Here is a 26,786-nt window from a genome sequence, read left to right on the forward strand (position 1 = left end):
CGACGTCGGTCATCCCCTCCCCTAGCCTAGGCTAGGTTAAGCTACGGTCGACGTCGGTCATCCCCTCCCCTAGCCTAGGCTAGGTTAAGCTACGGTCGACGTCGGTCATCCCCTCCCCTAGCCTAGGCTAGGTTAAGCTACGGTCGACGTCGGTCATCCCCTCCCCTAGCCTAGGCTAGGTTAAGCTACGGTCGACGTCGGTCATCCCCTCCCCTAGCCTTAGGCTAGGTTATACCAAAATTCAATGAGTTAATACCACAACAACCCTTCATTTCGATCTTTTATGTTGTGGGAAAGGTATTAAATAAATCATTTTTAAATCATTTAAATATTCGAGGGGGGGAGGGGGGGAGGGGGGTAAGGCCTTAAACGCGGAAGGTAAGATCCGGTAAGGAATTTTACGCGTGCCACCCCCTTGATGCACGCGATGAAGACCAGTACGGCGCGACGTCTAGTACAATAAAATGATCCTAAAAAATCCAAAAATCAAACAACATCCTACCGCTTTGCGTGCTACCGATGGACATCGAACGTCATAACCCTCCCTTCCTATGTCGTGTATTGAAGTCTACGAGACATAATACTATAGAATTTAGAAAGGTGACGCGCTACCATGGTCCATTGCGCTACGACGGCGTTGAATGCGAAGGGACCCGCTACTGGTCTGTGAAGTCAAGTAATCTGAGTTATGATGTGCATAACGAGAAACTATGTAGTCAATTGAAATCTCTGGTGCTGGTGTCATGACAGGAAAGCCACAGGAGGTGATCCCCAGACTCAAAATCTTCCCGACAGCGAGGGGAATGTCTCGCTATTATGAAATGTCAGGATCAGAAACCGAGCTTGAGGAACTACCACCGCAGGTCAGACTAAAGTCAAGCATGAAAGGAAATCATCGTCGACGTAGTTTGGAGGCAGCTACGAAAGCCGACAAAACCAACCGATGACAATGCAAACACTGACATGTGGGCTAGGAAATGAGAAGATCGTCTGGGGTGCATTATTGCTTCGAATTCGGGTTGCAATCGTTGTATTGTTGAACGCCGGTCCAAGAAAAACAGTTATCACCATACTATTATACTACCGCTGATGGGCATCGAACCCACAACCCCCACCTGATACTGACGTAGGAAGGTGATGCGCTACCATTGCGCCACAACGGCTTAAACGACACCAAAATGACGTCGATAAAGACAAGGTCGATAACATTAACATTGGCGAATAGGGGCTCTGCTCGACTCCATTTTCGAACGCCATTGTGTCTTGCTCACTGGATTTCACCACTCGCATAGAGACTATAGCTGGACGAAGAGTGCCCACGATAGAGACGCTACGCGGCAACTCAACGGCTCAACGGCGAAGAGGAAGATAGATGAACATGACGATACGCGGGCAAGAGCGGAACACGGAATGCCAGCCCCGGATTGGTTCGTTCGTGTTCGAGAAAAAGTCGCCGGCAGACGGCAGACGCTGACGTCACTTGGCTCGTCCGTTTACTCATCGTCTCCGACGTCGTCAAAAGGCTTGACTCACTCTTTCCATCCTCTCACCAGCACCGTCCACAACAGCCAACACATCCACTAACGACACTCAAGCTTCAGCTTAAGCATAGCATACACGATGTTCTCTATTGCTCGAACCCTCGCTCGTCCTTCTGTCCTCGCCCGTTCGTTCGCTGCCCCCGCAGGCGCGTCCGCCATCCATACCCTCCCCGAGCTGCCATATCCCTACAATGTACGTCTCTTCTCATATATCATATCCATATATCTTCGTCATTTCCTTGTTGTATGTTCACCATGGCTCATATATATACGGCACAGGCTCTCGAACCCCACATCTCCGAGCAAATCATGACTCTGCACCATACAAAGCACCACCAGACGTACGTCAATGGGCTCAACGCCGCCGAGGAGTCCTATGCGAAGTCATCGGATGTGAAGGAACAGATCAAGTTGCAGAGCGCGTTGAAGTTCAATGGCGGTGGTACGTGCTTTCCCGCCTCCCGCTTTGAACTCCCTCTCTCCCCAACTCCTTTTCGCCCCTATCTGTCTACTTACGTCCTTTTCGTACATATCCATCCTGATTCGTTCTTCTCCATTGCCTTATGCGCGTTTATTGACCTCTGTCGTGGATGTTCCACAGGCCATATCAACCACTCCCTCTTCTGGAAGAACCTCGCACCGACGTCTCAAGGCGGGGGTCAACTCCCCGAGGGCTCCCAACTCAAGAAAGCTATCGAGCGCGACTTTGGATCGGTCGAGGAGTTCAAGAAGAAGTTTAATGCTGCGACGGCGGCGATTCAGGGGAGTGGGTGGGGGTGGTTGGTGAGTACTTGTTTCGCGTTATGTATTTCGTACTGTGATGTGCGAGGGGAATAAGGGATGAGGATGCTGATCGTTTGTTGTCGCTGGTGCGGTGAATGTGTAGGGATTGAACCCGACGACGAAGAAGCTCGAGATCGTGACCACGGCGAACCAGGACCCTCTCATCTGTACGTCTATGCCCATCGCACTTACTTCTTCCCTGGCTAATTCTTGTCCCTAAAATAGCCCACGTCCCCATCATCGGCGTCGACATCTGGGAACACGTACGTATTCTCGTTCGCAAGGCTTGTTGAACGCACATATTCACCTTCTGAATTTGAACGCTCTTCGTGAATACAGGCTTTCTACCTCCAATACAAGAACGTCAAGCCCGACGTACGTTTCTTTCCAATTCCCTACGACAGAAAGCCAGTATGACTAACTCTTTGAACGAATGAACGACACAGTACCTCAACGCGATCTGGAACGTCATCAACTTCAAGGAGGCAGAGAAGAGGCTTGTGGAGGCTGCATAAATGGTCGACTCATGACGCCTTACTGGTATCCGTCTCTCGGGATCTTGAAAGCCCGAGTGGTTTTGAGGGGAGGTTGTATGACTTTACATTGGAGTTTTGAAGCGGGTGGAAGGATGTGGGGATGTTGAGACGTGGTGTAGACGAATTGGTTTGAGGGTGCTTTCGCTTGTAATATAATCCTTCATTTTCGTTTTCTGCTTGCTTGCTTCGTCTCTCGAAATGTCCACCAGCCTGTGGATACTTCGGTTTCTGAGTTTATTCGATAGGTTTGTTCGCGGTTCATTAATGTTCAGCGCTTCATCGCCCGCCTTAGATTATGATGTTTGTTCGAGCGGACAATTCGTGTCATGGTCGAATGAACCTTGTGGTATTGTACCGTGAAGGATAAATAGTATGCCGTTGTGGCGCAATGGTAGCGCATCACCTTCCTATTGACATTTCGGAGAGGATCAGGTGGGGGTTGTGGGTTCGATCCCCATCAGCGGTATTAGCTTTTCGCATAATCGGTGCTTTTTAAGTGGTCAGTTTTTGCATAATCTACTTTCGTGTATATCTTCTAGTCTCAAATGAGGGCGGGTTCCCTTTTAGGGTGTCGCTGACCGGCTGGTTTGAGACTATATATCTTCCAGATTGAGTTGCCTCCCCGCCCCTTGTTGGATACTTCGCTCCCTGGTCCACTCCTCCCCTCGCTGACATGCAACCTTCTCGGACCGCCGAAAGAATCTCTTCTCAAACGCCTAAGCGTCGACGAACTGTGCCAAGAGAGTGGCTGCAAAGGACGCTGAAAAAGCGGGTTCGTTGGATTTAGAATACGAAGGTTTTAATCGAGGAACTCGGACAGTGGGTGGTCACTGGTGGCCTTAAAAAAGTAATTCGTGCTTCTCTCGAGTCCTCCATGACCGGCAAAGAGTTAATTATGCTGCCACAGATTGCTTTCACATATTTTCTATCTATGAATGGTTGGACCGTCAAGCGTAGACAGCTTCTTGTACGAGTCGTGTATGCTACTATGTACTAGCACCTTTGGTGTTCAAGTGATGAGGGTGTGGGGCGAGGGGTCAGCAAGGTGCCACCCAATCATCACCACACCGAGGCGCCTACAGAATAAGAAATGGGGCGAGTCGGAGGTGAGCTCCCTTCCCTGTAAACAAACCCGCCTTTCAAAGTGGCAACAGCATGCACCTCAAACTCATAACAATCCCCGTGCCAACTCTCCACACGATGGACCCGAACGCTTTCGTCGCGCGCATATAATCGTGGGAGTGGCCCTTTGGATTCTAACCATGCTTCCATGAGGTGATGATCTAGTACAGAGTAAGTTCGCAATGGCACGGGGTCAGTCCAACCAAGATGATTGAGCGGTGAATGAAGAAGAACGTACCTATATGACGCCAACCGCTAGGTTTAGACACGGGCGTCGCACGCCCACCGCCTACGTCGACACCGACACCAGAGGCCGATGTGGCTCCAGTATCCCTCACCGCAACGCGCCCCAAATTCTCCCACTCCTTCTCCATACTCCCATAACACATACTGATCTTCCCATGCGGCGTGACCTCCCGGAACCCGAGACAGAGCTTCCCGCCCCAGAGCCGTTCTTCGACGACTAAGGCGTTCGTCTGCCGCTCGAACATGTTCGGATCGAGCTCTCTTGTGTTGCGTTCTTTGAGTACGACTTTTTTGTCCGTGTGGAGGTCGGAGAAGAGGATTTGGAAGGTGGCAGAGAGGAGGAGGTTTAGGATGTAGAAACTTAGGCTGACGCGGAAAGAGTTTGATGAATCTACGCAGACAGAAAGGGTTTATCAACATTACATCCCATCGTGCAACTTGAAGCCACGAAAGGTCATACTCACGCTCAGATGCACCCTCCAAAGCACACACCATATCCTCATCCAAACATATCACCCTCCGCCCACTCACCACACTCACCACATCCACACACCCCCATTCCCTCCTCCCAACACCCCCAACCAAACAAAACCCATACCGCTCCTTCCCCACCGATAACCTCTCCACCGCAGCCTTGAACAGCCCCTCATACACGGACACACCCGATTCTTCCAATAAGGAAGCGTAGTGGATCGCCGTGTACCCGTCGTGCGTGAGCAGCCAGATGGCGCGGTTCCAGAGCTGGGAGAGCGCTGGGCAGGGCATCGTCCCCCTGGAGAGGGAATGGGATTCAGAGGGGATCGAGGGCAGTGTGTGGTATTTATAGATAGGGATGTGGGAGAAACCTTGTGAGCCGGCGGGGTAGGTGAGCCTGGCGCGGGCGAGGGTGGGTCTGAGCATCGGAGGTGAGAGGGTACGGTCCGTGACTGCCAGATGAATTCAGAATGTGAGTGACGAGAGGTGGAATATTCGTTCGGGATGGAGAGTGGGAGGCTTGAGCGAGTTCAGGTTTGGGCTTTATATATTCTAAGGATGGCACAGCACGATCGGAGGGAAACAGTGCTGCTCGGGATCAGCCAAGCTCGGCGCAGGCGTTTAGTCACGGCACGAACAATGGGCTACCAGTTTAGGAATAAAGTGTTTGTTTGGCGCTCTTCAGTCTTAGTAGCTTTGTAAATTGTTTACCGATGCCCCTGGCGCATTGGCCGTTACTAAGGATGTCGTATCCGTGTCTCTGCCTATGTCTCAATCATCCCTACATCTTGCTCCTCCCGACGTTCTTCAGCCGTCCAAGGATATCATTAGTGATGTATGAGCATGCATACTGATATGTCCCACGTACATAAGCGCATAAAGAAGATAGCGGAGAGTGAGACGACGGGAACATGCACCCCAAAGACCTGACCGGAGGCCAGTGCACATATCACATAGCGGGTCCAAGCGCGATATAGCATTGTTGCCGTGCCCGCGCACGCCACATACTACTAGCGCAAATTGACAACCTCAAGTCACGCTGATATGCCCGTCAGTCCCTCCCGGAGCGGAACGCTGGTCTTGCCTTATGCAAGGACGAATTTTCTGGTCGGCGTGCCAGTTGCTGCTCTTCCTCGCGTTGTCGGACGGTGAGTAAAGTCACATTGCGCAGTGCCTTGACAATATGCAACACGGTTTAGCATGCCAGGCAACGAAAGAGACGGACATTATGATGATTGTTCTTGTATACGCATAAAACCATGCAAGAGTGGATACAAGGCAGGGATAGAACAATGAAGGTGCCAAATCTGTGCGAAGTTTCAGCGAAAGTATTGCACAGTTGCAGAGGCACACTTACCGGAAATCTGACCGGCACAACATTTTCCTGCCCCTATCCACCTGTCTTGCAGTCGCGACCCGCAACCGCGTCCCTCATTTTCCTCCCAACGTGGTTCACGAACCCCTCGAAAACCGCCCTATCCCTCCCCTTTACCCACTCAAACCCGACCTTGACACTCTGTTCGGTTTCCGTGACGCGTTCCGCTGGGCCTTCTACGTTAGGCTTAGATGCAGTCCCCTCTTGAGATATGGAGGTCGTGCTCTTCGAAGAGGATGCCGTAGACCGATAAGCGGCAGTATTATCGACCAAGAAAACTCGACATCCGAGTATCGGTGACTCCAGCGGAGGATTCGAACTCCCCGATGGCCGTATTCCCCCATTCGTAGTACCGCCACCTTCTCTCGAACTAATATCATCCTGCGTATCCTCGGCGGTATCACGCTTTCTCTTCCTCGAGTTTGCGCCTGCTCTTCGTGCAGCACGAGACCAGGTATTTCGGGGCGCTGAGATGAGGAAGTAGCCGTCGGATGAGGTGGATGCGGATGAGAGTGTGGCGATGTTGGGGGGTGGGATAAGTTCCGATGAGGAGGGTATAGATGAGTAGACTGTTTCGGGTGGAGAGGTGGATGGAACAGGGTTGGTCGGTGGATGGGAATCGGATGACGAGACGAAGGAGCCTGCTTTGAAATCGAGTTCGGGTACAGAGCGGATGACCCCTTGTAGAGTATCGCGAAGGTTGGTGCTCGAAAAGGCAATGACTGACTCGCTAGAAGGAGTTGGAGGGTAGAGGGACTGATACAGAGTAGTCCTCGAGGGCATGAGGTTCTGCACCGTGGGGTTCGAGATGCGAGAGATTGTCTGAAGATTCGCAAGACCCTTAGAACACATATGAAGAAGAAGAGCAAATAAAAAACGCATACATCAGGAGCTCTCAGCTCCCCGAATGACCAAGCAATGGCCCAACGACGAGTCTGACCTTGAACGAACTCAGTAATGGCGTAGTTATCGATCTAGCCAAGACAATCAGTAATCGCCTGGGCCTAAAGGAGACAACTTGTATACCTTATTCTCCCTCAGTGCTTCAACGATCTCTGCCAGAGAACTCAGCTTTCCGAGCATGGAAGTATACCACCTGTGCCAAATGTCAGTTCACCGAAGTATCATAGTAGAATGTTAGACGATAGCCTACCGACATCTGTCGCGAAGCAGGAACGACTCTTGGACCATCCTGCGCACAAATGCTGCCTCACCACCATGGGTGATCATCTCCACGTCTGCTCCGGTACACACCTAGTCGACGGTAGTAGAATTAAATCGGGTTGGCCTCCAGACGTCCACAGCACGGAAGGTAGAACTCACAGCATTTGGCCCCGTGGATTTACCCTGGGCGGACCGTGAAACGTCGACCTTTGAGCTGTAGAACGGAGGGTTACACATTGTGAAATCGAAGCTAGGTATGCAGGTAGTAAGTACGCTTGATATACCGACTTATCAAACGGAACATCTTACCAGGATTCTCGAAAGTCGCTCAGTTGAGACGGGAATATCGTGGCTCCTGCGGTCGTTTGTGACTTGATAATCGAGATACGAGAGGTGAGATTACTTTTCGCTATATTCCTTTCTGCTGACTGCAGCGACATTGCGTCAATATCTACATGAAGAGTAATGTGGGAGATCAGAACAGTGTAAAGAGAGGACAAAGCAGAAGAAACATGCCTGTCCCAACCATCGTCCAGTTTGATGAGATTCGGCATGCTAGAAGTGGGTAGATCGCTGAAGCGCCTAGTCCACTGGTCGTTCAGCGAGAAACCCAAGTATGATATAAGCGTAGCTCAAGGTTTCGTGATGGAACGGAAAGAACCGCAGAGGGCGTACATGTCAATCCCTCGACAACTCATCTGTCTGCTTGAAATGGGGCCGTTACCGCTAGAGGTAATCTGCGGTGGGGCCGTCGAGGTTAGGAGGTCCTCGAGCCAAAGGATATAGTTAAGTCTACGATGTAAAGTGGAACACATATCAGCAGAGCGAAGGACCTCGTCATATGGTATATCCACGGAAACGTCCTGCTCTTGGCTGACTCACCGATTGGGTACCTACAAAGGGATGAAGATGACCGTGAGCTTGCCGTGTCTCTGAAGCAACGGACTGGATCATTAAATACCGACCGTAGGACACAATCTATCCTGGGGTATAGTGACTACTAGATTAAAGTCCCGATATAAAAGTGCTTCCGTGAGACGCCTACGCTGCATCAAGAAAAAAAACATTCAAAGCACATACAACAACCGCAGTCGATCTGACGAGTCATACCTCTGCGAAGATTCATCCTGGAAGTCAATCGTAACATCCTCGTTCTTTGTCTTCACCAAGCTGTGTGAGTTATTAGTATTGGGGTCTCGTGCCTCTTAGTCGATGTACGACAGACATACTGTGGCTGGAGAGACGGGTATGCCTCTGCGAGTTTTTGGAAGTCGGGTGGGGAGCTGTACGGGTTTCGTGGATGCATGAAGCTAGATGTCAAGTATCAAGGTAAAAGTCCGACTTCCATAGCGTTCGGATTGCAGAAAATGTCTGTGATCGACGTGTGGTCGACGTCAAGAAAGAGGAGGTGCCACAACAGCTAACCTGTGCAAATAACGACCCGGACTTCGCCGAGTGGCGCTACACTTCAGCAAAGTGTTGTCGTCTTCCACGTGCTTCCGCTTTCTTGCTGTTGCCGTCCGGAAGCTTTGAGCGAACTACATCGCAAGTATAAAAGCAGGGATTTCTATTCGTCTCGAAGATCCATCATTTGACCTCTGAGACGATAGTGTAAGTGCCACTTAGCTAATTTCTATGACGTTCGATCCTAGTATGCGTTTCTAACTTGGTTCATATTGGGTTCATACCTACATCATCACCGTCTCATGGAATGATCGCGCTGACTCTCGGAATACCTTGCCTTTATTAGTGTCTGCTTAGATCACTACGAAAATGGACCCCACTCATCCAGCGAGTTTCACTCATGAGATTGCTAAGCTCTCCACTGGTCGGACATATCATTACATCGACCAAAAGCCCGATGACTATGATCCCGCACATACCCTCACCATGCTCTGCGTACACGGCTTCCCTGACTTCTGGTGAGCTCAGAACCCTTACTAACATCTCTAGCAAGCGCTTTCGTCATCGCTTTTCCCTGCCCTTCCTCCGGAGAACTAGTCGATTCATGATATATCTTACTTAGGTATGGTTGGCGCTTCCAGATCGGGCCTTGGGTTCGCAAAGGCTATAGAGTCATTGTGCCTGACATGCTCGGATACGGCGGTACGGACAAACCTGAGAGCGCGGAAGAATACTCGACGAAGAAACTGTGTGCTGATTTGAGCGCATTACTGGACCATATCAAGGTCGACCGTGCGGTATGCCTCTTCAAGCTTCCACATGCTTTATGACGGCGGTGCATAACTGACAAGGTCACCCTGGAATTTGGCTGCATCTTTGATTGTAGATCGTCCTCGGGCATGATTGGGGAGCCTTTGTCGTCGGTAGATTCGCATTGTGGCACCCCGAGAGACTGTTGGCCCTCGTAATGTACGTCTGTTCATATCACTTCTCACTTCTCTCTTTCATCTATCTGAATTCAAAGCTGGTTCTTACTTATCATTTACACTCCAATAGATTATCAATCCCGTACACCCCGCCACGGCCGAATTACCTTTCTCTCCAAGAAGTCGTGAAGCATATCCCGCACTACGGCTATCAGCTTTACTTTGCTGATTCGAGTTCGACGGCTGAAATTGAAAGCAAGGTATGAGATACTTCCCACCTCTGCACCTAACGGCGAATCATCTCATATGATCCCCTCACCTGTACAGCTCCCCCGATTCCTCGGACTGATGTTCGGGTGCGTCAAGATGGATCGGTCCTTTGTGTACGAGGGTAACCTGAGAGGTATCGTGTTAGACGACAAAGAAGAACCCGGTCCCAGCCCAAAGCTCTCTGACGAGGTATAACGCCAGCCACTGCCCAGTCTACAGATCCTCTTAAACGACTGATGCCATTCTAATTTACAGGAACTGAAATACTACACCGAACAACTGAAGAATATGAACGGGCCCCTGTCATATTACCGTACAACGAAAACCCGCTTCGACGAGGAGAAAGGTACATTTCACACCCAGTTCTGTTCTTCACAGTTCTAAACATGCGATTCGCATCATCCAGCTGCAAACTTACAGGGAAAGTTCCCCGACGATCTTCCTGTTCTTTACATTTGGGGCACGCACGACCCGACCACCACTCCCGAGTCCCTGAAAGTCTCCCGTGCGATGATTCCGAAACTGAAGGACGTCGCGATCGATGGGATTGGGCATTGGATTATGGTGGAAGCAAAGGAAGAGGTGACGGGCAACGTGGAAAGGTGGTTGGAGGAGCTAGAGTTTGACGTGAAAGCGGGTTCGAAGCTCTAGTTCTCGTAGGATAGGCAGAGGTGAACAGTGAAAGCTAGCTCGAGTCTCCAAGTGGTGCACCGGTGCTGAGGACGATCAATGCTGGATGAGGAAGAAATACTCATGCATATGAATTCAAGTTGCCTGAAAGTTGAAGAGAAGTTGACATTTTGCAGCATTTTGCGCTGTTTGTTGAAGTAGAATCATGAGATAGATTATTACTCATTCCCTTTGCGCATGCCGTTGTGGCGCAATGGTAGCGCATCACCTTCCTAAGGTGGGGGTTGTGGGTTCGACCCCCATCAGCGGTACTGTTAGATAGATATCGACTTTTACTCTTCCTTGAAAGCGTGAAGTATTTGTGCAGTCGTCCATGATTCATAGTAAGGCTACAATCATATCGGCAGTCCCTGTCCCCGGGTGATGTCCCGCGGCTGTGCCACTGAGTCGTGTTTTGGAAGTCGCGCGGAGGCTCATGTTACATGTAGGGTTAGGGTGATGGTTTTCTTGACTTGCACTCTCATTCGCGTTCGCTCTGGTCTTCACCCTACGCACTGGACTCTGATTCTGAGCTGTCAAGTCAACCTGCACATCGACCACAATGTCTATGGCTCCTGAAGGCCAAAATATGCATCGTCACTGACAATGTTCAGTAACTTCCTGCTTTTCTTCCTTCCATGCGCCGGTTGGGATATGGGTGCTTATTTCTAGAGCGCACAGGCGGCGGACTGAGTGACCTCATTAGAATACTACCGTTTCTACCAAATGAACCTTTGGACTCGGATCTCAGCGGGAAGAGTACTATGATCTAGATCACCCTTTTTTTGTTGGTACAGAGCGTGCTCTTAGCGTTAGCGCACCCCTCGGCTATAGCTGACGGTGAATTTGCCATTTCCTTACTATCGCAAGTACTCGGAACCTTTCTTCACTCTGCCACTCAGTGGCACTGCCATTGTGGCGGACATCCTACGATAGGGTTAGGATAAGAGCTTCCATTGTCCTTACTCCAGACTCTCACGCTTCTAATCCTGGAACCATCGCTGTCTCTTCACCATCGCAATGTGAGCATAAGTTCTGCACATTGTCTTGAACATACCTGCTTATAAGAATTGTATGTGACATCCCTCAGCAATCAGATCATGTCTTCCTCAGCAGCAGCCGATCGATCGCCATCCGCTCTTTCGCGAACACCACCCGAGCTGCTAGCGGCATTCTTTCTCTGGTCCGTTCAAGAAGTTCCAGCCAAACCTCGCAGCCACGAGTCGCCAATGAATATAGCTGCGGTTTGTGGTCAATGGCGAGCCATCGCGGTCTCTACTCCTGATCTTTGGACGCGGATGTCATTGACCAGGCCATGCGAAAGGATTTCAACTGACGACCAACTTTCTCATATACAATCCCTGCTTAACCTATGGCTGGAGCGATCAAAAGACAAACACTTGTATTATTCGATTCGCTTTACATCGACATCAGACCAGCCACAGCCCGAGCTATGGAGATCTGAGACAGCGCTCCGCCCACTGGTCGCTGCCCTCACGCAGCAAAGCCACCGTTGGGCAGATATCGAGCTTTACACGCCCGAACTCGGTCCTGGGCGTTCATCGAACGTCAGGCTAGATGATGTAGACCTCCCGCACTTGATGCGACTCGCATGGTGTGGTTGTCTCGCAAACGACCTCAACATTTCGCTCTCGCCCAATAACGCTCCACGGTTAACGTCCGTCTTCCTCCCTACGTTCGTTCTCCAGCTTTGCACCCTCCCCTGGTCTCAGTTGACCACGCTCTTTATCCGAGATGAGGACGCAGATCCTGCCTACGTTCACGAGGTCATCGACGTATTATCGCGTTTTACGCACCTGAAGGAACTCCACATCCGGGCATGGTTCCATGATCTCTTCCTCGACGCCGTCCATCCTACCAGAATAACCTTTCCCCATCTCACACTTCTACACGTCGCCTCAAACATCGAAATTGTGCTTGCGGGGATCCTCGACTCGCTCGATGCTCCCGCACTCACCGCTCTGTCATTCCACGGCTGTTCTCACGCCACTTGGTCCCCCGGCGTCGCGGCGTTCGTCGAGCGCCATTCTGCGTACTCGAAGCTCGAGACCGTCGAGTTAGGCTACGAAGGTCCCCATCGTGATATCGGGATGTTCATCAAGTTTTGGCGGCGGTTTGGCCCAGCGCCAGGACTGAAACGCATAGGGATGCATCTGGACGAAGGAAATATCGCGATTTTCCAGGCGCTGTATCAGTGTTGTCTGTCTATGTGCATGGAGAATATTGTCGACCCAGAGACGGGGGAACGGGGTCCGAGTGCAGGGGCGGCTTTGGAGGAAGTGGTGTTGTCGATGGAGATGGGGTATACGTTTTCGCATCCGGACATCCTCACGAAGGTAATCCAATGCCTCACGATTTTTATGGATGGTGAGGGTGGTCATCCTGCCGGTTCTGAAGTCGATCTCGAGAAGCCAGAGAAGCAGAAGCCGTTCTATCCATGCGCACCAATGAGGAGGATGCATTTCCGCATGATTGAAGACGACGAGCTCTCGGGGTCGAAAGTTGACATTTACTTCGGATTCAAGAGATCTATCAGCGCTCTACTTTCGGACTGGGTGGAGAGAGGGTTAGAATTGTCGTTCGAATTGACTGACAAGGGTTGTATGTTCTTATGACTGGGATGATTGGTTATGGTCTTAACTCAAGCCTCCGGATTCGTCTCGTAGTATATAGGCTGTTCGGTACGATTCGGATGTGAACGTTCTTCTGGTTCCTTTGTCAGACTGAGTAGTACCGTCGCATCTTTTTTGTACGTATATTCATGTTCTGTTTTCCCATGTTGTTGTATTTGGCTGTATGGTTACCGAATAGGTTGAGAACGCGCCAATGAGTCTAGTGTGGGGCTCTGTATAAGTACTGGTCCTGCCTTCGAATTCCTTCCCCCCGGTCTTCTTCTGCCCTCGAATAGTGAGCATCACCAATGCGCTCCTTGGTCAATTTTGAGGCTAATGCGTACCTGTGATTGCTACTAGTACTGTCTACGGTGCGCCGACGGCATTAACATGTCTTTGCCACCTTACGATTCGGAATCAGCACCCTCGAAGCCATCTGGATCTGCTCTCTCCCGCGTCCCACCTGAGCTCCTCGCAGAGTTCTTCCTTTACTCTGTTCGAGATGCCCTTGTAAAGCCCCGCTGTGACGATACACCACTGAATATCGCTGCAGCCTCCCGTGAATGGCGAGCCGTCGCGCTATCCACGCCCAATCTTTGGGCACGGTTCTCCATGGTCGTTAAACCTGAAGGAAAGACTGACGACCAACTGAAGAACTTTCTGCCTCTCCTCGAAATGTGGCTAAAGCGGTCACAATCCGCCCCCTTGTCTTTTACTCTCAGTTTCATCCCGGCTGAGGACGACCCAGAGCGGGGAATCGCCACAGTCTTCTACCCCCTTATTAGAACCTTGCAGCTGCATTCCAAGTGTTGGGTGGACGTCGAACTTCACACGCCTGATATCGATTATGTCCCTTCACCGCGCATCTACATGATCGATACGGACCACCCGCTTCTTGAGCGGCTCACACTGTCCAGTTGTCTCGCAAACGACGTCGCCCTTTCTCTCTCGCCCGGGAACGCACCGCGCTTATCCTCTACCACCCTTCCGACTCCCGCGCTCCTAAGCTGTTTGCTCCCCTGGGCCCAGATCACGACGCTTCATATAAGAGACATCGACACGAGCCCAGACTATGTTCACGACATCGTCCATGTCCTGTCGCATTTCTCGTGCCTCCGCGTACTTCACATCCAGGCCGACCTTGAAATCGTCTTCCTCGATGACGCCGTTCCCACCCGGATCACGCTTCCCTATCTCACCCACTTTCGTATCGCGATCAACGTCGAGATGATCCTGGACGCGCTCCTCGCCGCACTCGACACCCCAGCACTCAACACACTCTCGTTCTACGGGTGTTCTCACGCCACTTGGTCTCCCAGCATCGCAACGTTCGTCGAGCGTCATTCCCAGTCCGCACCCTCTTCAATCGAGACCGTCGAAGTAGGATTCGAAGGTCCTCCGTACGATATGGTGCAGTCTATCAGATTCTGGGGCAGGTTCTCCAGGCCGGGGCCGGGGCCTAAATGCGTAGGGCTGCATCTGGATGAGGGGAATACTGTCACGATCCAGGCGTTGTCTGAGTACAGTCGGTCGATGTGGGTGCTCGGGGATCGCTCTGGGCCGGTTTTGGAGGAAGTGGTGTTGTCGTTCGAGATGGGATATGCGTATCTTCACCCGGACACGTTCATCAAGACGGTGCGACAACTCACGGTTTTGGTCGATGGGGAGAGGCGCGGTTATGTACCGCAGGGCGATGATGCTGGCCTTGGAAACGAGGACGGGAGGACGGGGGCGGCGTTCTTCCCATGTGCGCGGATGGGGAGGGTACGTGTTCGGATGATAGATGGTAAACAGGTTTTGGTAGGTGTAAGGGCCTTGTGGCTGATGCTCCGGCAGCTTATTAGGATGGCCCTTGCGAGCTTGGTCGAGAGGGGTGTGGAATTGACGTTCGAACGCGCCGAGAAGGGTTGTATGTTCGCGTGATTTAGATGTCCTGTTGTTTCCTGGATGGGTATGGTCGTCCGGCTTTCTTGTGTACTTATTAGGCTGTGTATTTTGTGGCTGCGGTCTCTCTGTACTTCTTACCACTGTTCCTGCTCGACGATTTGTGCGCAGGTCATAGTTTCGATTTTTGTACTTATCAACTTGTATCGGTATATCCTCCCTGATCTTCGTCCTTGTCAGTTGACTTTTGTGACGGTGCCACATCGACTCACACGAATTAGCACCTCGGACGCATATCGCAGTGCGTGAAACAGGGTGCTGAAAGTCAAGAGGACTATGAGTATTCGAAAGCTCTCTTGACGTCCCAGTTCCAGCACAGCTCGTGGTCCTTTTCGTAGAGCACGGAGGGACCTCTGGAGTCTCACTTAACAGATCAAAGTATCAGAGTTTTCGATGCAGATGAAGAAGATGAATCGACGATTGCATTGCATTGCGAACGCGCAAACTCTAAGCACACGAAGACCACCAGGATAACATCAACATGAACACGCAGTGTAGCGCGGGCCTACATCTACCAGGTCTCTCGCCCTATTTCCGGCCGAAGAGGACGCAACAGCAGCACAAGGACGAGGACAATAAGGATCACAAGATTAGCATACGCATACGGCCAACCTAGATGAACGGGAGCAGGGAGGCGTACCGAAGGAGTGGTGAGAATGGTGTATGGATCGTGATCATGCGAGCTTGGAGAAGAGTTTTGGAGCGAGGCAGTTCTGCATGAGAAAGGGGCGATATGATATTTTAGATGAGAGATGCGTTAGGACTGAGGGGGAGAACGGGGACGGGACGTACGTCGGCGCAGTGCATGAGGCTGGACGTGAGATGTAGAGTAGAGAGGAGGATGAATGGTTAGTACGAGTAAAGAGGTGAGTAGGAAGCAGCAAGTACGCACTGGACTGGATGCCGGGACATGTCGCGTCACAGTAGGACGTCGAGGGTGAGTAGATATACGTCAGGATTCAACCCATCCGTCTTGAAAATATGAGTAAACTGTACATACACCTAGATCAAAGACCAAAAAACGCGTCAGTCAGCACCTCTATCTCGACCGCAAAGAACGATGGAACACGAAACGCGTCGAAAATCATGAAGCACGAAGCGAGAAAAGTCAAGAAAATAGAGAGGACAGCACATAACTCACATCTCCTCGACACAAGTCTCGCCCTTATGGCCCTCGCCCGCCTCGATCTTCTCCTGACAATGCAGGAAGTGATGCTTCGCGGGCTTGCACGCCGCGGACTCTTCGCACTCTGAGCGGATCGCGGGCATGAGCTGTCAGTGTCGCATCCATCGTCCAACCCCAGATATTCCCACCAACCAACACGCCAACGATAAAACAATGTGTCAGTACGAATCTAGAAACCAAAGACTGCGAAAAGAATCGAAATGGAAAGGATAGGGGAATGATAGGGAAAGGGAGAGTCAACGAAAAGAAGAACATACATCCTCAGGCTCCTCCTCCTCCTCTTCTTCCTTCGCCTCCTCCTCGCCTCCTTCCTCCTTACCACTATCCTCTTCCGCCTCCTCCTTCTTATTCTCTTCTGGCTTCTCCTCGGCGTATGCGGTCCCGACGAAAGACGAGAAGAAGGACGAGAGTGCGCTCATTGTTTGTTTTTGATTCGCCTGTGTAAGTTCTATTGGAGTATTGTGTGAGTTTTACTTGGGGTTGGGTGAGAAGGTGGAGAGGCGGGAAGGATGGAAGGTAGAGCGAGACGCGGGTGACGATGACCAGCAGAGAACGAAGCAGCCAATGGATGCTCGCGCGTTTTCGGAGCGGGGGCACGGGCGGGAGATGCCGGGTTGTTGTTCAACTTCGGCGGTTGGGCCACAATCAGAGTCACGACATGACATGCGTTGGCCGTTCAAGTTGGGTGATAACCATAACCATTCCCGGGCCGTCTGCTAATACCTTAGTGACGAGTTGTCTCAACACGAGAAAAAGAAATACTGGATCAAAGCCTTGGAGGAATACATCGAATATGCAGAGGACTTGACACTGTCCTTTGGCATCGAACAACATCATGTTATGCGGCCTGTGGATGGTTATGATAACCGTAACGATGAAACCACCAAGGTGAGTCCTTCGGACCAGGGATTCATCATTGTCATCGCGATTCAACTTGAGGACCCGGCGCATGTACATACAGGCCGTCCTTGCGCATGCGGAGTATATTAGTCTCCGAGCCGGATTTCGGTGTGTTCGCGAAGAGGAGAAAAAGGTATGGCATATGCCTTCCTCTTCGTGGTTTTTCGTTGGCTGGATACTGTACTGTACTAATCGACGACTCGATCGTGGAGTACAGTTTTTGGAACTGAGAGCACAGCTGATGGAGTTACTTATCACAAGACTGAGCACTGAGCATCTCCGAGATGAACCCGTCCATATGTGTCCGGCTGTCCTTATCTGCATGTTCATTATGATTTACTGATGCTCCTGTGCGGTTTAATTCCGATGGTGGAGGGCTTAGCGCTTATCGGTGGTCTGGTCATCGTACTCCAGTACTCCATTCAAAGGTTATATCTCTGCACTTAAATTCCGATTCATGGTCATTGTCAATGGTGTCCGCATCGTAACCGTGTACTTACTCAGATTGTTTTTCAGCTTCGTTTTGTTGATGTTATTCACTTCGATGTTGTACGACGGAGCTTGCGGCGCTTGTTGTGATATAATGAGCAGTCGTGCTTGCTTTGTAGGTAAATCTAATGTTACAACTGTGGGTGCATAGTACCAATTGTCAGTGCGTAGTTTCCTCTCGCATCAATGATTCATTTATTCCAGAGAAAAACCACGCTCCTGCGCTCGAGATGTACAGTATGTAGCGCGTAATTTCTGTGGCGTGTCGTGAGAATTTTTATGCCTCATTGCTCTCAGTCAATAGTAGATGATCCTTCTTGTGCGCCGTTCCACTTAGCCGCTGGTTATTTCGGTGGCGTAGTGAGTATCCTGCAACATAAAGAGAAATATGAACGCGGCTTATACCACAACCTTCAACCAACCCGCCCCGAACCACCAATCTACGTCCATTCACCAACCCTCTACACCAAAAAATGACCCGCGTACATATCAAAAACGATACAGACCAAGCATTGCACATCGCCTGGACTTCAGGCATACCCTGGGCATTCCAAAACGGCGTCCAACCGGGGGAGACATTCACCAAACTCGACATGCCGAGTTGGCTATTCTCAATAGAGATCCGGGCTGCATACGGGGAGGAGTTCTCGGGAGATCAGTCTGCGGAGCAGGCAAAGACGATGGGGATGGCGTGTGCGGCTGGGACGGGTAGTATGCTGTTGGGGGCGGTGAGTGCTCTAGGCGCTCTGAGAGGCGCGATAGCACCAGCTGCAGCGGGATTGGTTGGAGCACGAGGTTTACTTGAAATGACCTCTAGAGGTGAGTATTCCTCATCTACGTATGATGCGAGTTCTCTAAAACAAATGTGTCAATTCAAGGAGGGCAGGCGTTCGCGACAGAAAGAGGAGGGTTTCTGTTGCGCCAGGGGAACGTATTGGTGGGGTTTGGGGAGAAGCACCTGGCGATTCGGTTCGAGGAAGGCGCATATAGAATATTTGATGAGGGCACCCAAGTTTACTTGTAAATATCACCTGCAAGTAAGTCTTTTTTGACCTTTTCGTAACGGTAGGCTTTAATACTGAGGTAGATTGTGTCCCTTAGGGCGCTGAAGCCTGAAAGTCCCCCAAAGGCTGATAGCATCGGCGTGCATGGCAAGGAGCAGTGCGGATGTTTGAGGCGACCTTGGGAAGGATTGGGAGCCGAGACAAGGCAGAGAGTTCGCGGAAGCGTGATATGATATTTTCCAATCTTCGAATACATCGTGTATCTTCAGTGAGCCGTGAATTCGAATGGAGGCCGCACGGGGCACCCAACGGGAGAATAATATGGTCAACCCAAAAACCTGAGACTACAATACAGATGAATATCGAGACTGCCTGTCAGAAGTAGTGCATACAATGACCCGGAAGAGTACCAACGCGTTACAATGGGAGATAACATTGAAACCTAGGACTCGAAGGCCCGGACCAACCGACTATTGGCCATTGATCCAATCAGTTGAGTCGAGCAGCACAAGCATTGAGAGAGGCATACCACACTGCCAGCAATCCAAAATATGATCTGGGTCGCTATGTACATAGAAGTTAACCTCGATACAAAGTCTGATGAAGTGCCAATGATACGTACTATTTCTTCTTTATGGCCAACAACTCTTCGTAATTGCTTCCCCAAAATGACACTTCATATAGTATAAGCAAGATTGGAGTGGCTCGAACGCGAAGACGGAAAGCTTACCCTCAAAATCAGGCTCGTATATGTCCGCCTCGTTCTGTCATACGGGTCAGTCGTCTGCTCTTAGACTATTAGAGGCATGGAATGCAGCATTTACCTGGTAGGCACCAGATTCGGCCGTAATCTCACGAAGAGGACGGATTGCGTCTGACACTGATTTATATGCATCTGATACCTCGCCCACCGAAGCGTTGAATTTCCACTCTTTGGCCACGATAAACTAGGGGTGAAGTCAGTTTGTGACCTCTTAGTCAGTAGTAAGCGAGGAGTTAGACACATACATGCCATAAGGCTGTCCTATATGCCGGTGTCAAGCTGGTTCCAGGACTTTCTCCGTACAGGAATGGTGTAGTTGCGACAAGATACATGGCGTCAACGGCGTCTAACATCCCATTGACTACACGCGTGAGCTCTTCGCGGTTCACGTCTGACTCGAAGTTTCTGAGTAGAACGAGGCGAGATGCAAGTGCGGACCCTGGGCCAACAGGCTGGTGACAAGGAATCAAGTGGTTAGAGCACGCATCCATCACGGCAGAGTTGTATGACTTACTTGGGCTGGTTGAAATTTATTGAAGAAAGACCTATAGCTTGGCTCGACTGTGAAGGTGAAGTTACCCTTCAGCTCTCGTGTGACATAAGACCGGAGCGGCTCGATGGACTCGTTTGCTCTACTGCTATTTAATATGCTGTTGGCGAATGACAGGATACCGGCGGTGGACTAAGAAAACATAGTCGTCAATGGGGATGCAGAAAGAGGAGGACAAATGTAGTCACAGTCGCTGCGAAGGACCCGCCCCATCCTTTAGAAAATAGTCATAATATGAAATCAGTAAAGACCCGGGTATAGCGCAAAGAGACTATTAGACATGCACCATCTCGAGCAAATCGTACTGTATGGTCCACCATGAATTTCACGAATCTTTCTTGGTCCTCGCGAGCTGCGCTGAAAGAGACTTCGACTCTACGAAAACACTCCGCGAGTGAGCTAACAGAGTACATGGAGTCAGTGACCATAGCTCACGTTTTGACCTGTAGCTGAGGGAGTGCTAATGTCGTAACGGTCAGAACTGTGCCGAAAGTCCCGCCGCCTCCGCCTCGCAAGGCGAAGAAGAGATCAGGGTACTGGCAATTATTTGTGACAACGTGTAGTCCGGAGGGTGTGACGACCTCAAACTGAAGCTATATTTGAATCAAAACAGCTCAGTGTTGAATGCATAAGCAGATATCGTAGGAATTTACCGCTCTATCGACAGCCAAACCTAGTGTATTGGAGAGAGTACTGTAACAGATAAGTCAGCGTTTCTGAAGATGCTGATCCGTCAATGCACACAGACCTATGACCTCCTCCCTGAACCGTCAAATCAATACCGCACGTCACCATGCAGAAGAGCCTATTGTTTACTTACCTGCAGATAGCCGCCTGCCACTCCCACAGTAAGATCACTAGCAGTCGGAATAGTGATGTTGTTCGCTTCAGCGAAATCGAGGATGGACGATGTCACAACTCCAGCCTTCGTAGACATGTGCGTTTAGGAACCAACGATGGACTGTAGACGAAACGGACATGATCACGCACCCCAAATGTGACTGCCGCGGTCGGAGTAGAATTACATCCATAGGGGACGAAGGTTTTGTTCAGAGATATCTATACCGCAGTGTTTAAGAGATACATTATGCGGCATGGTAACTCCAGGGAGCAACTGACCGATTGAAGGTTGTGCATCTGTTGAAGTAAGTACTGAATGAAACGGGCGCGGATGGAAAGAAATATAAACGCACCCAAAGTGCAAGAGAGTGAGGTGCGCTGCTTCGACCCTTAAGATCATGCTAATCGTTTGGACTGAATACGCATCGTATGAATGGAGTACATATACTGTACTTGCCCCGGTGTTCTTGATGACGAGCGGAATGGAGTGCGTTTTCGAGAACTTATAGCTGGCAAGAACGTCCTTGGTTGTCCGTACGTCGACCTAGTCGCTCTGTGAGCATATGAAGCAATACACCCAGGATGATATATAGCATACCGCGTACTCCGGAATGCTACCTTGACTGCACACTTGGGGTATGTCGAATGCATTTGAATTATTGACCATTGAGGTATCGAGAATACATCCGCTGTTTGTGGCTTGACATATCTCCGATCGAGTCTTCATAAAAAACATAGAGTCAGTACATAGAGTCAGTGTTTCCACATAGAGGCGTCGAGGAGTCGATATTCACATCTATATATGCTGAGAACGTATCTATGCGAACAACTTTAAAAGACATAAGATAATCGCACAAATTCACCATCCAATGAACGGATGAATAGAAGCACCTTCATTAAGATAGTCCTGAATGACAATGGAGCATTCGTCTGGGTTGAAGTCTCCACCGGTCCCGTTCGCCAGCTTGAAGCAAGGCCGCGCGAGCGGGATTCCCCGTACAAGCCTTCCTTGAACGGTTGCGTTGAGTTCATCCCAGTGAGCGCTTGACTGCTGAAGTGAAATATCCACCAGATAAAGGAGGAAGAAGGCAAGTCGACCTATAGGTAGCGACGTCATGTCAAGGGCCGCTCGGGCAATAGTCGTAATGAAGGGACAGCAAGACATCTCAATGTGCGACATTATATATGACTTCGCTGGCCCCACGGCGTTGAGAATAGAATGGATCACCAGACAACGAAGCAACGGATATGCTCTTCGACTAGGACTCTAGAATGCTCCACCGTGGCTCAGCATCAAGGACCGCATTGCGGTCTCCCAAACTGTGAGGTTTCAATCCTTGTTTGAGTGCGCCGCGTCTCCATTCAACGTTGATGCCTGTGCGTTAAAACACCGCGTTCTGCTAGCCAAGGAAGGCTTGTTACTTTGTGTAGACAAACAACGTCACGAGGCCTTACACAGATATGCACTTCGAAATGGAAGTCGGGAATTTCAACTTGTATCGCCCTCATAGAAGGTTGAGAAACATTCTGTTTAGCACGAACTCCCTGCCTATCCCATGGGTGGCTTCTCGAGGGAGAGCATGGTCGGTCGTCGAAACTGGGCCATCACGGGCTCTACAAGTACATGAACGCATCGTAGAGTTACCGGGACAAAGGGACAGGATAACACAGAGCTTCGGGCGACCCTTCGTCGCTGCGTGGTTGATAGTGATAGCGGTGGAGGCTCTCGCGGCGGCTTCGGAGATTGCGCTAGTAGTAGTGATCTTAAGAACATAACGCTATTTCTTCGGTTGTAAAATGTGTGTGAAGTTCGACAGAAACCGTGTCTAGATAGCGTGCACGTGCATACACAATGGCGACGAGAACGCAGAGGCAATGAAGTGGAATATGGTTCAGACACGATGATGCCGCAAACGAACCAAACAGGGGATTTTCTAGCGATATGGTACACCGCAACTACAGCGCCACTTTCCGCACCCCTGCACGTCAAGTCTGATTCAGTTTATGCGATTGGGAGCTCCTGGGAGGATAAAAGGTGGATCTGAATAGCGAACGCGACGGGTTTATGTCGAGCAATCGCAGCGACTCTACGGAGGTCCAGGCGAGCGGCTACCACCACTTTTCAATGGATTAAAGGACACAGTGGCATCGAAGGAATGAAGGTGCTGACAGACTAGCCAACGTGGGTGCGAAAACGTACCCAGAACCACTGCTCCGAGCTCTCCAGAATCGATATCTGCAGATTCGAGGCTTTGGGGATGCACGGCGCCATGGCAGTCAAGTGAGCAAGTTGACCTCCGTAAGCACCAGGAAAATCTGTGGAGGGGATTGACATACTCTGTGTAGCGCAAAGGATAGAACAAGGGAAGGACGGAATAGGACGCGGTTTGTCTGACTCTGAACTTTGCAGGAATGCGGTCACGTGGGTTGACGCGTTCGATTCGGGCAGATTCGGGCGCCACACGCGTCTTGTCTTTTGCTGCTCGCTTTCTCTACCGCAACTCTACCGCTCGCTGAGGTTTCCAGGATTATTATCTCGGACTCGTCCATGGCTTAGACATACTCTTGTAAACTGTGCTGTATTACTAGTGGTCCTTGTCAAGTCTGGCTCTCTAGATCTACTGTATTCTCATGAAACTACGACGACCAGGGCCTGACTCTCGGAAAGTTCTCCGCTCTACGATGCTAGCCTCGCTCGTCCCGCCGCTCGTCCTTGGCGCGATCTCTTCCTTCTGGGCAGCCTACCACCTCATCTCACGCTACGATTCCTCCCTCTTCGCGTCTCACCGCACTCACAACCCTCACTCGCACTATCCGGACTCGTATATAATCGACGTTGGCCTCCCCCCTCTCGCGCTCTATCTTCCCCACTCACCCTCGACTCCAACTCCACCTCCACCTCAGTCACATCCTACACTCGACCCTTCAAAATCCTATCTCTCCTACCTCCCCCACTCCGGCTTCCACAACCAACGGATCGCGCTCGAAAACGCACTCACGCTCTCTTCCATCCTAAACCTCACGCTCATCGTCCCGCCCGTAAGGCTTGGAGCGAGACCGTTGACGTATGCGAAGTTTGGGATTTTGGAGGGGGGGTGGAGAGGGGCGGGGAAGGAGGGGTTGGCGCACTGCGGTGCTCTTGCGGGTGTAGAGGTCGGCCTACCACCGGAATGTCTCGATTATTTCGACTATACATACGTAGCTTGGGACTGGCTCATCGACTTTGAGCACCTCGTCTCGACTGCCTCCACCATTCCCGACACCAATCCCGTCACATGGCTCGGATGGCCTGATACTGACTATTATTGGTTACACGCGGGCGATATCGACCTCGGACTTGGAGAAGGTTGGGCTCAAAGTGACGACGGGAGGATAACGGTGTTGAAAGACACGACGGCCTATGAGTTTCGGTTCGTGGATTATGAGCTTCTGGGTACGAATCGATATAATGCAACGTCGACACATCCGAGGTATACGACCGATATACCCATCGAGTCCCTGCTTGATTATTTCGCTCCATCCTCATTCGCTCGCTCCCCTCCCTTCTTGCCACCTTCCTCTTCCTCGCCTCAACACGAACCCTCACCCGATTCCGCAAGTAACGCACCCGAACTTAAACCCGCAACAAACACCCCCAAGGTCCTGCAACTCTCCTCCCTCTTCGGATCCTCCCGTCTCCACCTAACAACACCCTCCCACCTCGCTCTCCAACGCGGTATCAGGGAGTCTATGGTTTTTGGTGATCGGGGTACCGGTGCCGGTGAAATTCTGGGTGGGATGGTTGGGGAGGTTGTTGGGGCTTTGGGGGCGGTGGGGGGCGGTGTAGGGGTTAGCGGTAGCGATTTGGGCGATCAAGAAAGAAGTGGGAAGGATAGAAGCGGGGATGAAGGGAATGGACGAGAAGGAGGACAGAAAGCCAGGATAAAACAAATAAAAGGCGCAGGGACGTACCTTGGTGCACACCTTCGTCTCGGCGACGGAAAGTTCAAGTCTGGAGGAAGGGAGACGGTGAGAGAGGTGTGGTATGGGCTTGTTGTGAGGGAGATGGGAGTGAGTTTTGCGGAGGCGGGGAGGTTGGAACGTATCCTTCTTGGTGGCGATGGTGAGGGTCGGAGAGGCAGTGAGGGAGAGGAGGGGTTGGAGCCGATGATAGAAAGAGACGTACCGAGGCATAAAGAACCCGTTCCACCAGGCTTTCGACCTCCCTTTCCCCTTCCCATCCCACTCTCCTTAAACACCTCCACCAACTCAACTACCACAACAACATGTCGTCGCCCCCTGCACGTCCATCCAGACATGAAAAAATTCAACATCCCCCTCTACATATCCACCGATGCACGCGCTCCGGCTAACGATGCTACATTCGAGTTATTGCTGAGGACGTGGCCATGTACTTTTTTTCTTGATGACTTCCTATCGCCCTCTTCGCCTTCTCTACCTTCTTCCCCCTCCCTCCACAATTCCCTCCAAACTCATCCCAATCTCTCCTCCCTCCCTCACCCGAACCTCAAGTCTCTACATAAGCTCACGAGCAGCTTCGACCACACCCCCCTCCAGCCTCCTCTCCTCCCGCTGCTCGACGCGCTCATCACAAGTCACGCTTGGGGCGTCGTCGGCACGGACGGGAGCACGTTCAGTACGTATTTGGAGGGGGTGCTGTGGAGGGGTGCGTGGGGGATGAGGGCGGTTGGGAGGGGTGGTGGGGGGTAGAGTTGGGGGGAGGAGTTGGGAGGAGGAGGGACGTTGTGCTTCGTTATGTGATTTGGTGTTGTATGTCATAAATAATTTAAATTGTAACATCTGCAACTTTTCTTCCGCACCGCATATACACCGCACAGTACGCCGATACATAATCAAACGCTAACAACTCGTACTCGAAACCTTGTGTGGCCCAACCTGATCCGAGACAATTACAACACCAATCTGTTGGCACGAATCCTACGTAAGAAGTCGGAGAGAATTTTATGTCGGCCACTGCGTCGTGTGTTATACTTTAATTTAGCACCTGCGACTGATTCAGAGGGTGTAACTTGAAATTCCTGAACTCTCGGCGGGCCGGTAGCCATTGTGTTCGAGTGGAAGGTGTTCACGGGTTGGACATTCTGTCCTCTTTCTTCGCAACCCAGCTGAGGCTGAGTAAACATAGACTGAATGGGGGGCAGCATAGGGCGAGACGAGGTTGGAGGGGGCGGCGGCAAAGGCAAACGAGAGGATTGGCCGGACGAAGGTGATGGAAGCGAAGCTGACATATAAGTCAGTATGATGTGAATTCGAATACAGGGAGAGAATAGACAGAACGTACCATGACCGGACTCGGCGAAGCTTAAACCAACAGGAACGTCCCAAGAATCCAAGGGAATTGATCGAGCACGCAACGGTGTACCGCCGTGCAAGTCATGTTCACCAGAGAAAACGGCCGGAGGTGGTGGGGAGACAAGGTAGTCGTCGATGTCTAATAGAGGATAGCGGCCGAAGAGTGAGTAAAAATAGACAGTATGGGGGGGAAATGCAGGGAACAATACCTTCGAGTAAGATATCAGGGAGAGCAGTAGGTAGGATAACACTGGACTGAGCCGCGGGAGGGGATGTAAAAATGATCCAAACGGATGGAGAACGAGAATGAAGAGGACGGTACCTGTAGAGAACACGTCGCCGTCCACGGCCATATCCAGACGCGAGCGCACAGAGCGTGTCGGATCATGAGGTGCCCGCCGCTTAGAGCTTGAAGAAGAGGAAATGGGCGGACGATCCATGGCGCAAAGGGAGAGGCATACGAGAGGGAAGAAGGGGCGGTCGGTGCGATCTGGATAGCCAAACAATGAGCTATTTCGGGTGGATTTGCTGATGAGCGCCCACTCTTGCAGTCGGGTCTAGTCAGAATTGCGGCTGGGCGAGAAAACATCCCAAGCATACGTTGACCATTTATCAAGGTGACATCTATGGTGCTTCTATAGTCTTGTCTTCAGC

General features: G+C 51.0%; 11 protein-coding genes and 3 non-coding genes across 14 annotated transcripts; 8 read left to right on the forward strand and 6 right to left on the reverse strand.

Annotated features, from left to right (window-relative positions):
* Positions 1-1,081: 1,081 nt before the first annotated feature.
* STEHIDRAFT_t382 lies at positions 1,082-1,163 on the reverse strand. Its single transcript has one exon. It is a non-coding gene; the product is annotated as a tRNA-Arg (tRNA).
* A 363-nt stretch (positions 1,164-1,526) lies between these two features.
* On the forward strand, positions 1,527-3,108 carry STEHIDRAFT_106354 (manganese and iron superoxide dismutase). The gene is made up of 7 exons (XM_007311625.1): positions 1,527-1,734; positions 1,821-1,983; positions 2,143-2,324; positions 2,428-2,491; positions 2,550-2,587; positions 2,664-2,699; positions 2,771-3,108. The coding sequence occupies exons 1-7, from the start codon at positions 1,621-1,623 to the stop codon at positions 2,837-2,839; spliced, it is 666 nt and encodes a 221-aa protein (XP_007311687.1). The 5' UTR covers positions 1,527-1,620; the 3' UTR covers positions 2,840-3,108.
* Positions 3,109-3,234: 126 nt separating this feature from the next.
* STEHIDRAFT_t380 lies at positions 3,235-3,326 on the forward strand. The gene has a single exon. It is a non-coding gene; the product is annotated as a tRNA-Arg (tRNA).
* A 593-nt stretch (positions 3,327-3,919) lies between these two features.
* STEHIDRAFT_116712 (uncharacterized protein) lies at positions 3,920-4,993 on the reverse strand (the record flags this gene model as incomplete). Its single annotated transcript, XM_007311626.1, has 4 exons — positions 3,920-4,143; positions 4,221-4,619; positions 4,693-4,705; positions 4,769-4,993. The coding sequence occupies 4 exons, from the start codon at positions 4,991-4,993 to the stop codon at positions 3,920-3,922; spliced, it is 861 nt and encodes a 286-aa protein (XP_007311688.1).
* Positions 4,994-5,295: 302 nt separating this feature from the next.
* STEHIDRAFT_126591 (uncharacterized protein) lies at positions 5,296-8,619 on the reverse strand. Its single transcript, XM_007311627.1, has 13 exons — positions 8,471-8,619; positions 8,207-8,411; positions 8,124-8,134; positions 7,917-8,033; positions 7,758-7,831; positions 7,551-7,692; positions 7,401-7,491; positions 7,231-7,331; positions 7,104-7,173; positions 6,962-7,051; positions 6,060-6,899; positions 5,571-6,009; positions 5,296-5,507 (listed from the first exon to the last, which is right to left on the reverse strand). The coding sequence occupies exons 2-11, from the start codon at positions 8,291-8,293 to the stop codon at positions 6,093-6,095; spliced, it is 1,590 nt and encodes a 529-aa protein (XP_007311689.1). The 5' UTR covers positions 8,294-8,411; positions 8,471-8,619; the 3' UTR covers positions 5,296-5,507; positions 5,571-6,009; positions 6,060-6,092.
* Positions 8,620-8,769: 150 nt separating this feature from the next.
* On the forward strand, positions 8,770-10,625 carry STEHIDRAFT_106361 (alpha/beta-hydrolase). Its single transcript, XM_007311628.1, has 8 exons — positions 8,770-8,852; positions 8,992-9,163; positions 9,268-9,442; positions 9,532-9,614; positions 9,702-9,831; positions 9,899-10,030; positions 10,097-10,187; positions 10,248-10,625. Exons 2-8 carry the CDS (start codon positions 9,015-9,017, stop codon positions 10,490-10,492), a joined length of 1,005 nt encoding a protein of 334 aa, XP_007311690.1. The 5' UTR covers positions 8,770-8,852; positions 8,992-9,014; the 3' UTR covers positions 10,493-10,625.
* Positions 10,626-10,710: 85 nt separating this feature from the next.
* STEHIDRAFT_t381 lies at positions 10,711-10,782 on the forward strand. The gene has a single exon. It is a non-coding gene; the product is annotated as a tRNA-Arg (tRNA).
* An 828-nt stretch (positions 10,783-11,610) lies between these two features.
* Positions 11,611-13,146, forward strand: STEHIDRAFT_173218 (uncharacterized protein; the record flags this gene model as incomplete). The annotated part of the gene is made up of 1 exon (XM_007311629.1): positions 11,611-13,146. One exon carries the CDS (start codon positions 11,611-11,613, stop codon positions 13,144-13,146), a length of 1,536 nt encoding a protein of 511 aa, XP_007311691.1.
* Positions 13,147-13,533: 387 nt separating this feature from the next.
* Positions 13,534-15,066, forward strand: STEHIDRAFT_163902 (uncharacterized protein; the record flags this gene model as incomplete). The annotated part of the gene is made up of 2 exons (XM_007311630.1): positions 13,534-14,907; positions 14,980-15,066. 2 exons carry the CDS (start codon positions 13,534-13,536, stop codon positions 15,064-15,066), a joined length of 1,461 nt encoding a protein of 486 aa, XP_007311692.1.
* Positions 15,067-15,492: 426 nt separating this feature from the next.
* On the reverse strand, positions 15,493-16,811 carry STEHIDRAFT_126593 (Non-heme protein of cytochrome bc1 complex). Its single transcript, XM_007311631.1, is given in 6 exon segments — positions 15,493-15,615; positions 15,728-15,800; positions 15,880-15,898; positions 16,210-16,213; positions 16,227-16,359; positions 16,531-16,811. The coding sequence occupies 5 exon segments, from the start codon at positions 16,690-16,692 to the stop codon at positions 15,762-15,764; spliced, it is 357 nt and encodes a 118-aa protein (XP_007311693.1). The 5' UTR covers positions 16,693-16,811; the 3' UTR covers positions 15,493-15,615; positions 15,728-15,761.
* A 1,324-nt stretch (positions 16,812-18,135) lies between these two features.
* STEHIDRAFT_163904 (uncharacterized protein) lies at positions 18,136-18,686 on the forward strand (the record flags this gene model as incomplete). The annotated part of the gene is made up of 2 exons (XM_007311632.1): positions 18,136-18,481; positions 18,541-18,686. 2 exons carry the CDS (start codon positions 18,136-18,138, stop codon positions 18,684-18,686), a joined length of 492 nt encoding a protein of 163 aa, XP_007311694.1.
* Positions 18,687-18,734: 48 nt separating this feature from the next.
* STEHIDRAFT_116717 (uncharacterized protein) lies at positions 18,735-21,936 on the reverse strand (the record flags this gene model as incomplete). Its single annotated transcript, XM_007311633.1, has 16 exons — positions 18,735-19,010; positions 19,196-19,199; positions 19,289-19,340; positions 19,397-19,430; positions 19,491-19,613; positions 19,675-19,881; positions 19,944-20,111; positions 20,285-20,354; positions 20,415-20,572; positions 20,800-20,904; positions 20,970-21,038; positions 21,099-21,116; positions 21,268-21,363; positions 21,418-21,540; positions 21,614-21,648; positions 21,711-21,936. 16 exons carry the CDS (start codon positions 21,934-21,936, stop codon positions 18,735-18,737), a joined length of 1,764 nt encoding a protein of 587 aa, XP_007311695.1.
* A 1,565-nt stretch (positions 21,937-23,501) lies between these two features.
* STEHIDRAFT_163906 (uncharacterized protein) lies at positions 23,502-25,529 on the forward strand (the record flags this gene model as incomplete). Its single annotated transcript, XM_007311634.1, has 1 exon — positions 23,502-25,529. The coding sequence occupies one exon, from the start codon at positions 23,502-23,504 to the stop codon at positions 25,527-25,529; it is 2,028 nt and encodes a 675-aa protein (XP_007311696.1).
* A 101-nt stretch (positions 25,530-25,630) lies between these two features.
* STEHIDRAFT_151034 (uncharacterized protein) lies at positions 25,631-26,740 on the reverse strand. Its single transcript, XM_007311635.1, has 4 exons — positions 26,455-26,740; positions 26,342-26,387; positions 26,122-26,271; positions 25,631-26,061 (listed from the first exon to the last, which is right to left on the reverse strand). The coding sequence occupies exons 1-4, from the start codon at positions 26,728-26,730 to the stop codon at positions 25,730-25,732; spliced, it is 804 nt and encodes a 267-aa protein (XP_007311697.1). The 5' UTR covers positions 26,731-26,740; the 3' UTR covers positions 25,631-25,729.
* Positions 26,741-26,786: the final 46 nt, after the last annotated feature.

This window comes from Stereum hirsutum (genome assembly GCF_000264905.1).
Source record: "Stereum hirsutum FP-91666 SS1 unplaced genomic scaffold STEHIscaffold_29, whole genome shotgun sequence".
In the NCBI taxonomy this organism is placed as follows: domain Eukaryota; kingdom Fungi; phylum Basidiomycota; class Agaricomycetes; order Russulales; family Stereaceae; genus Stereum; species Stereum hirsutum.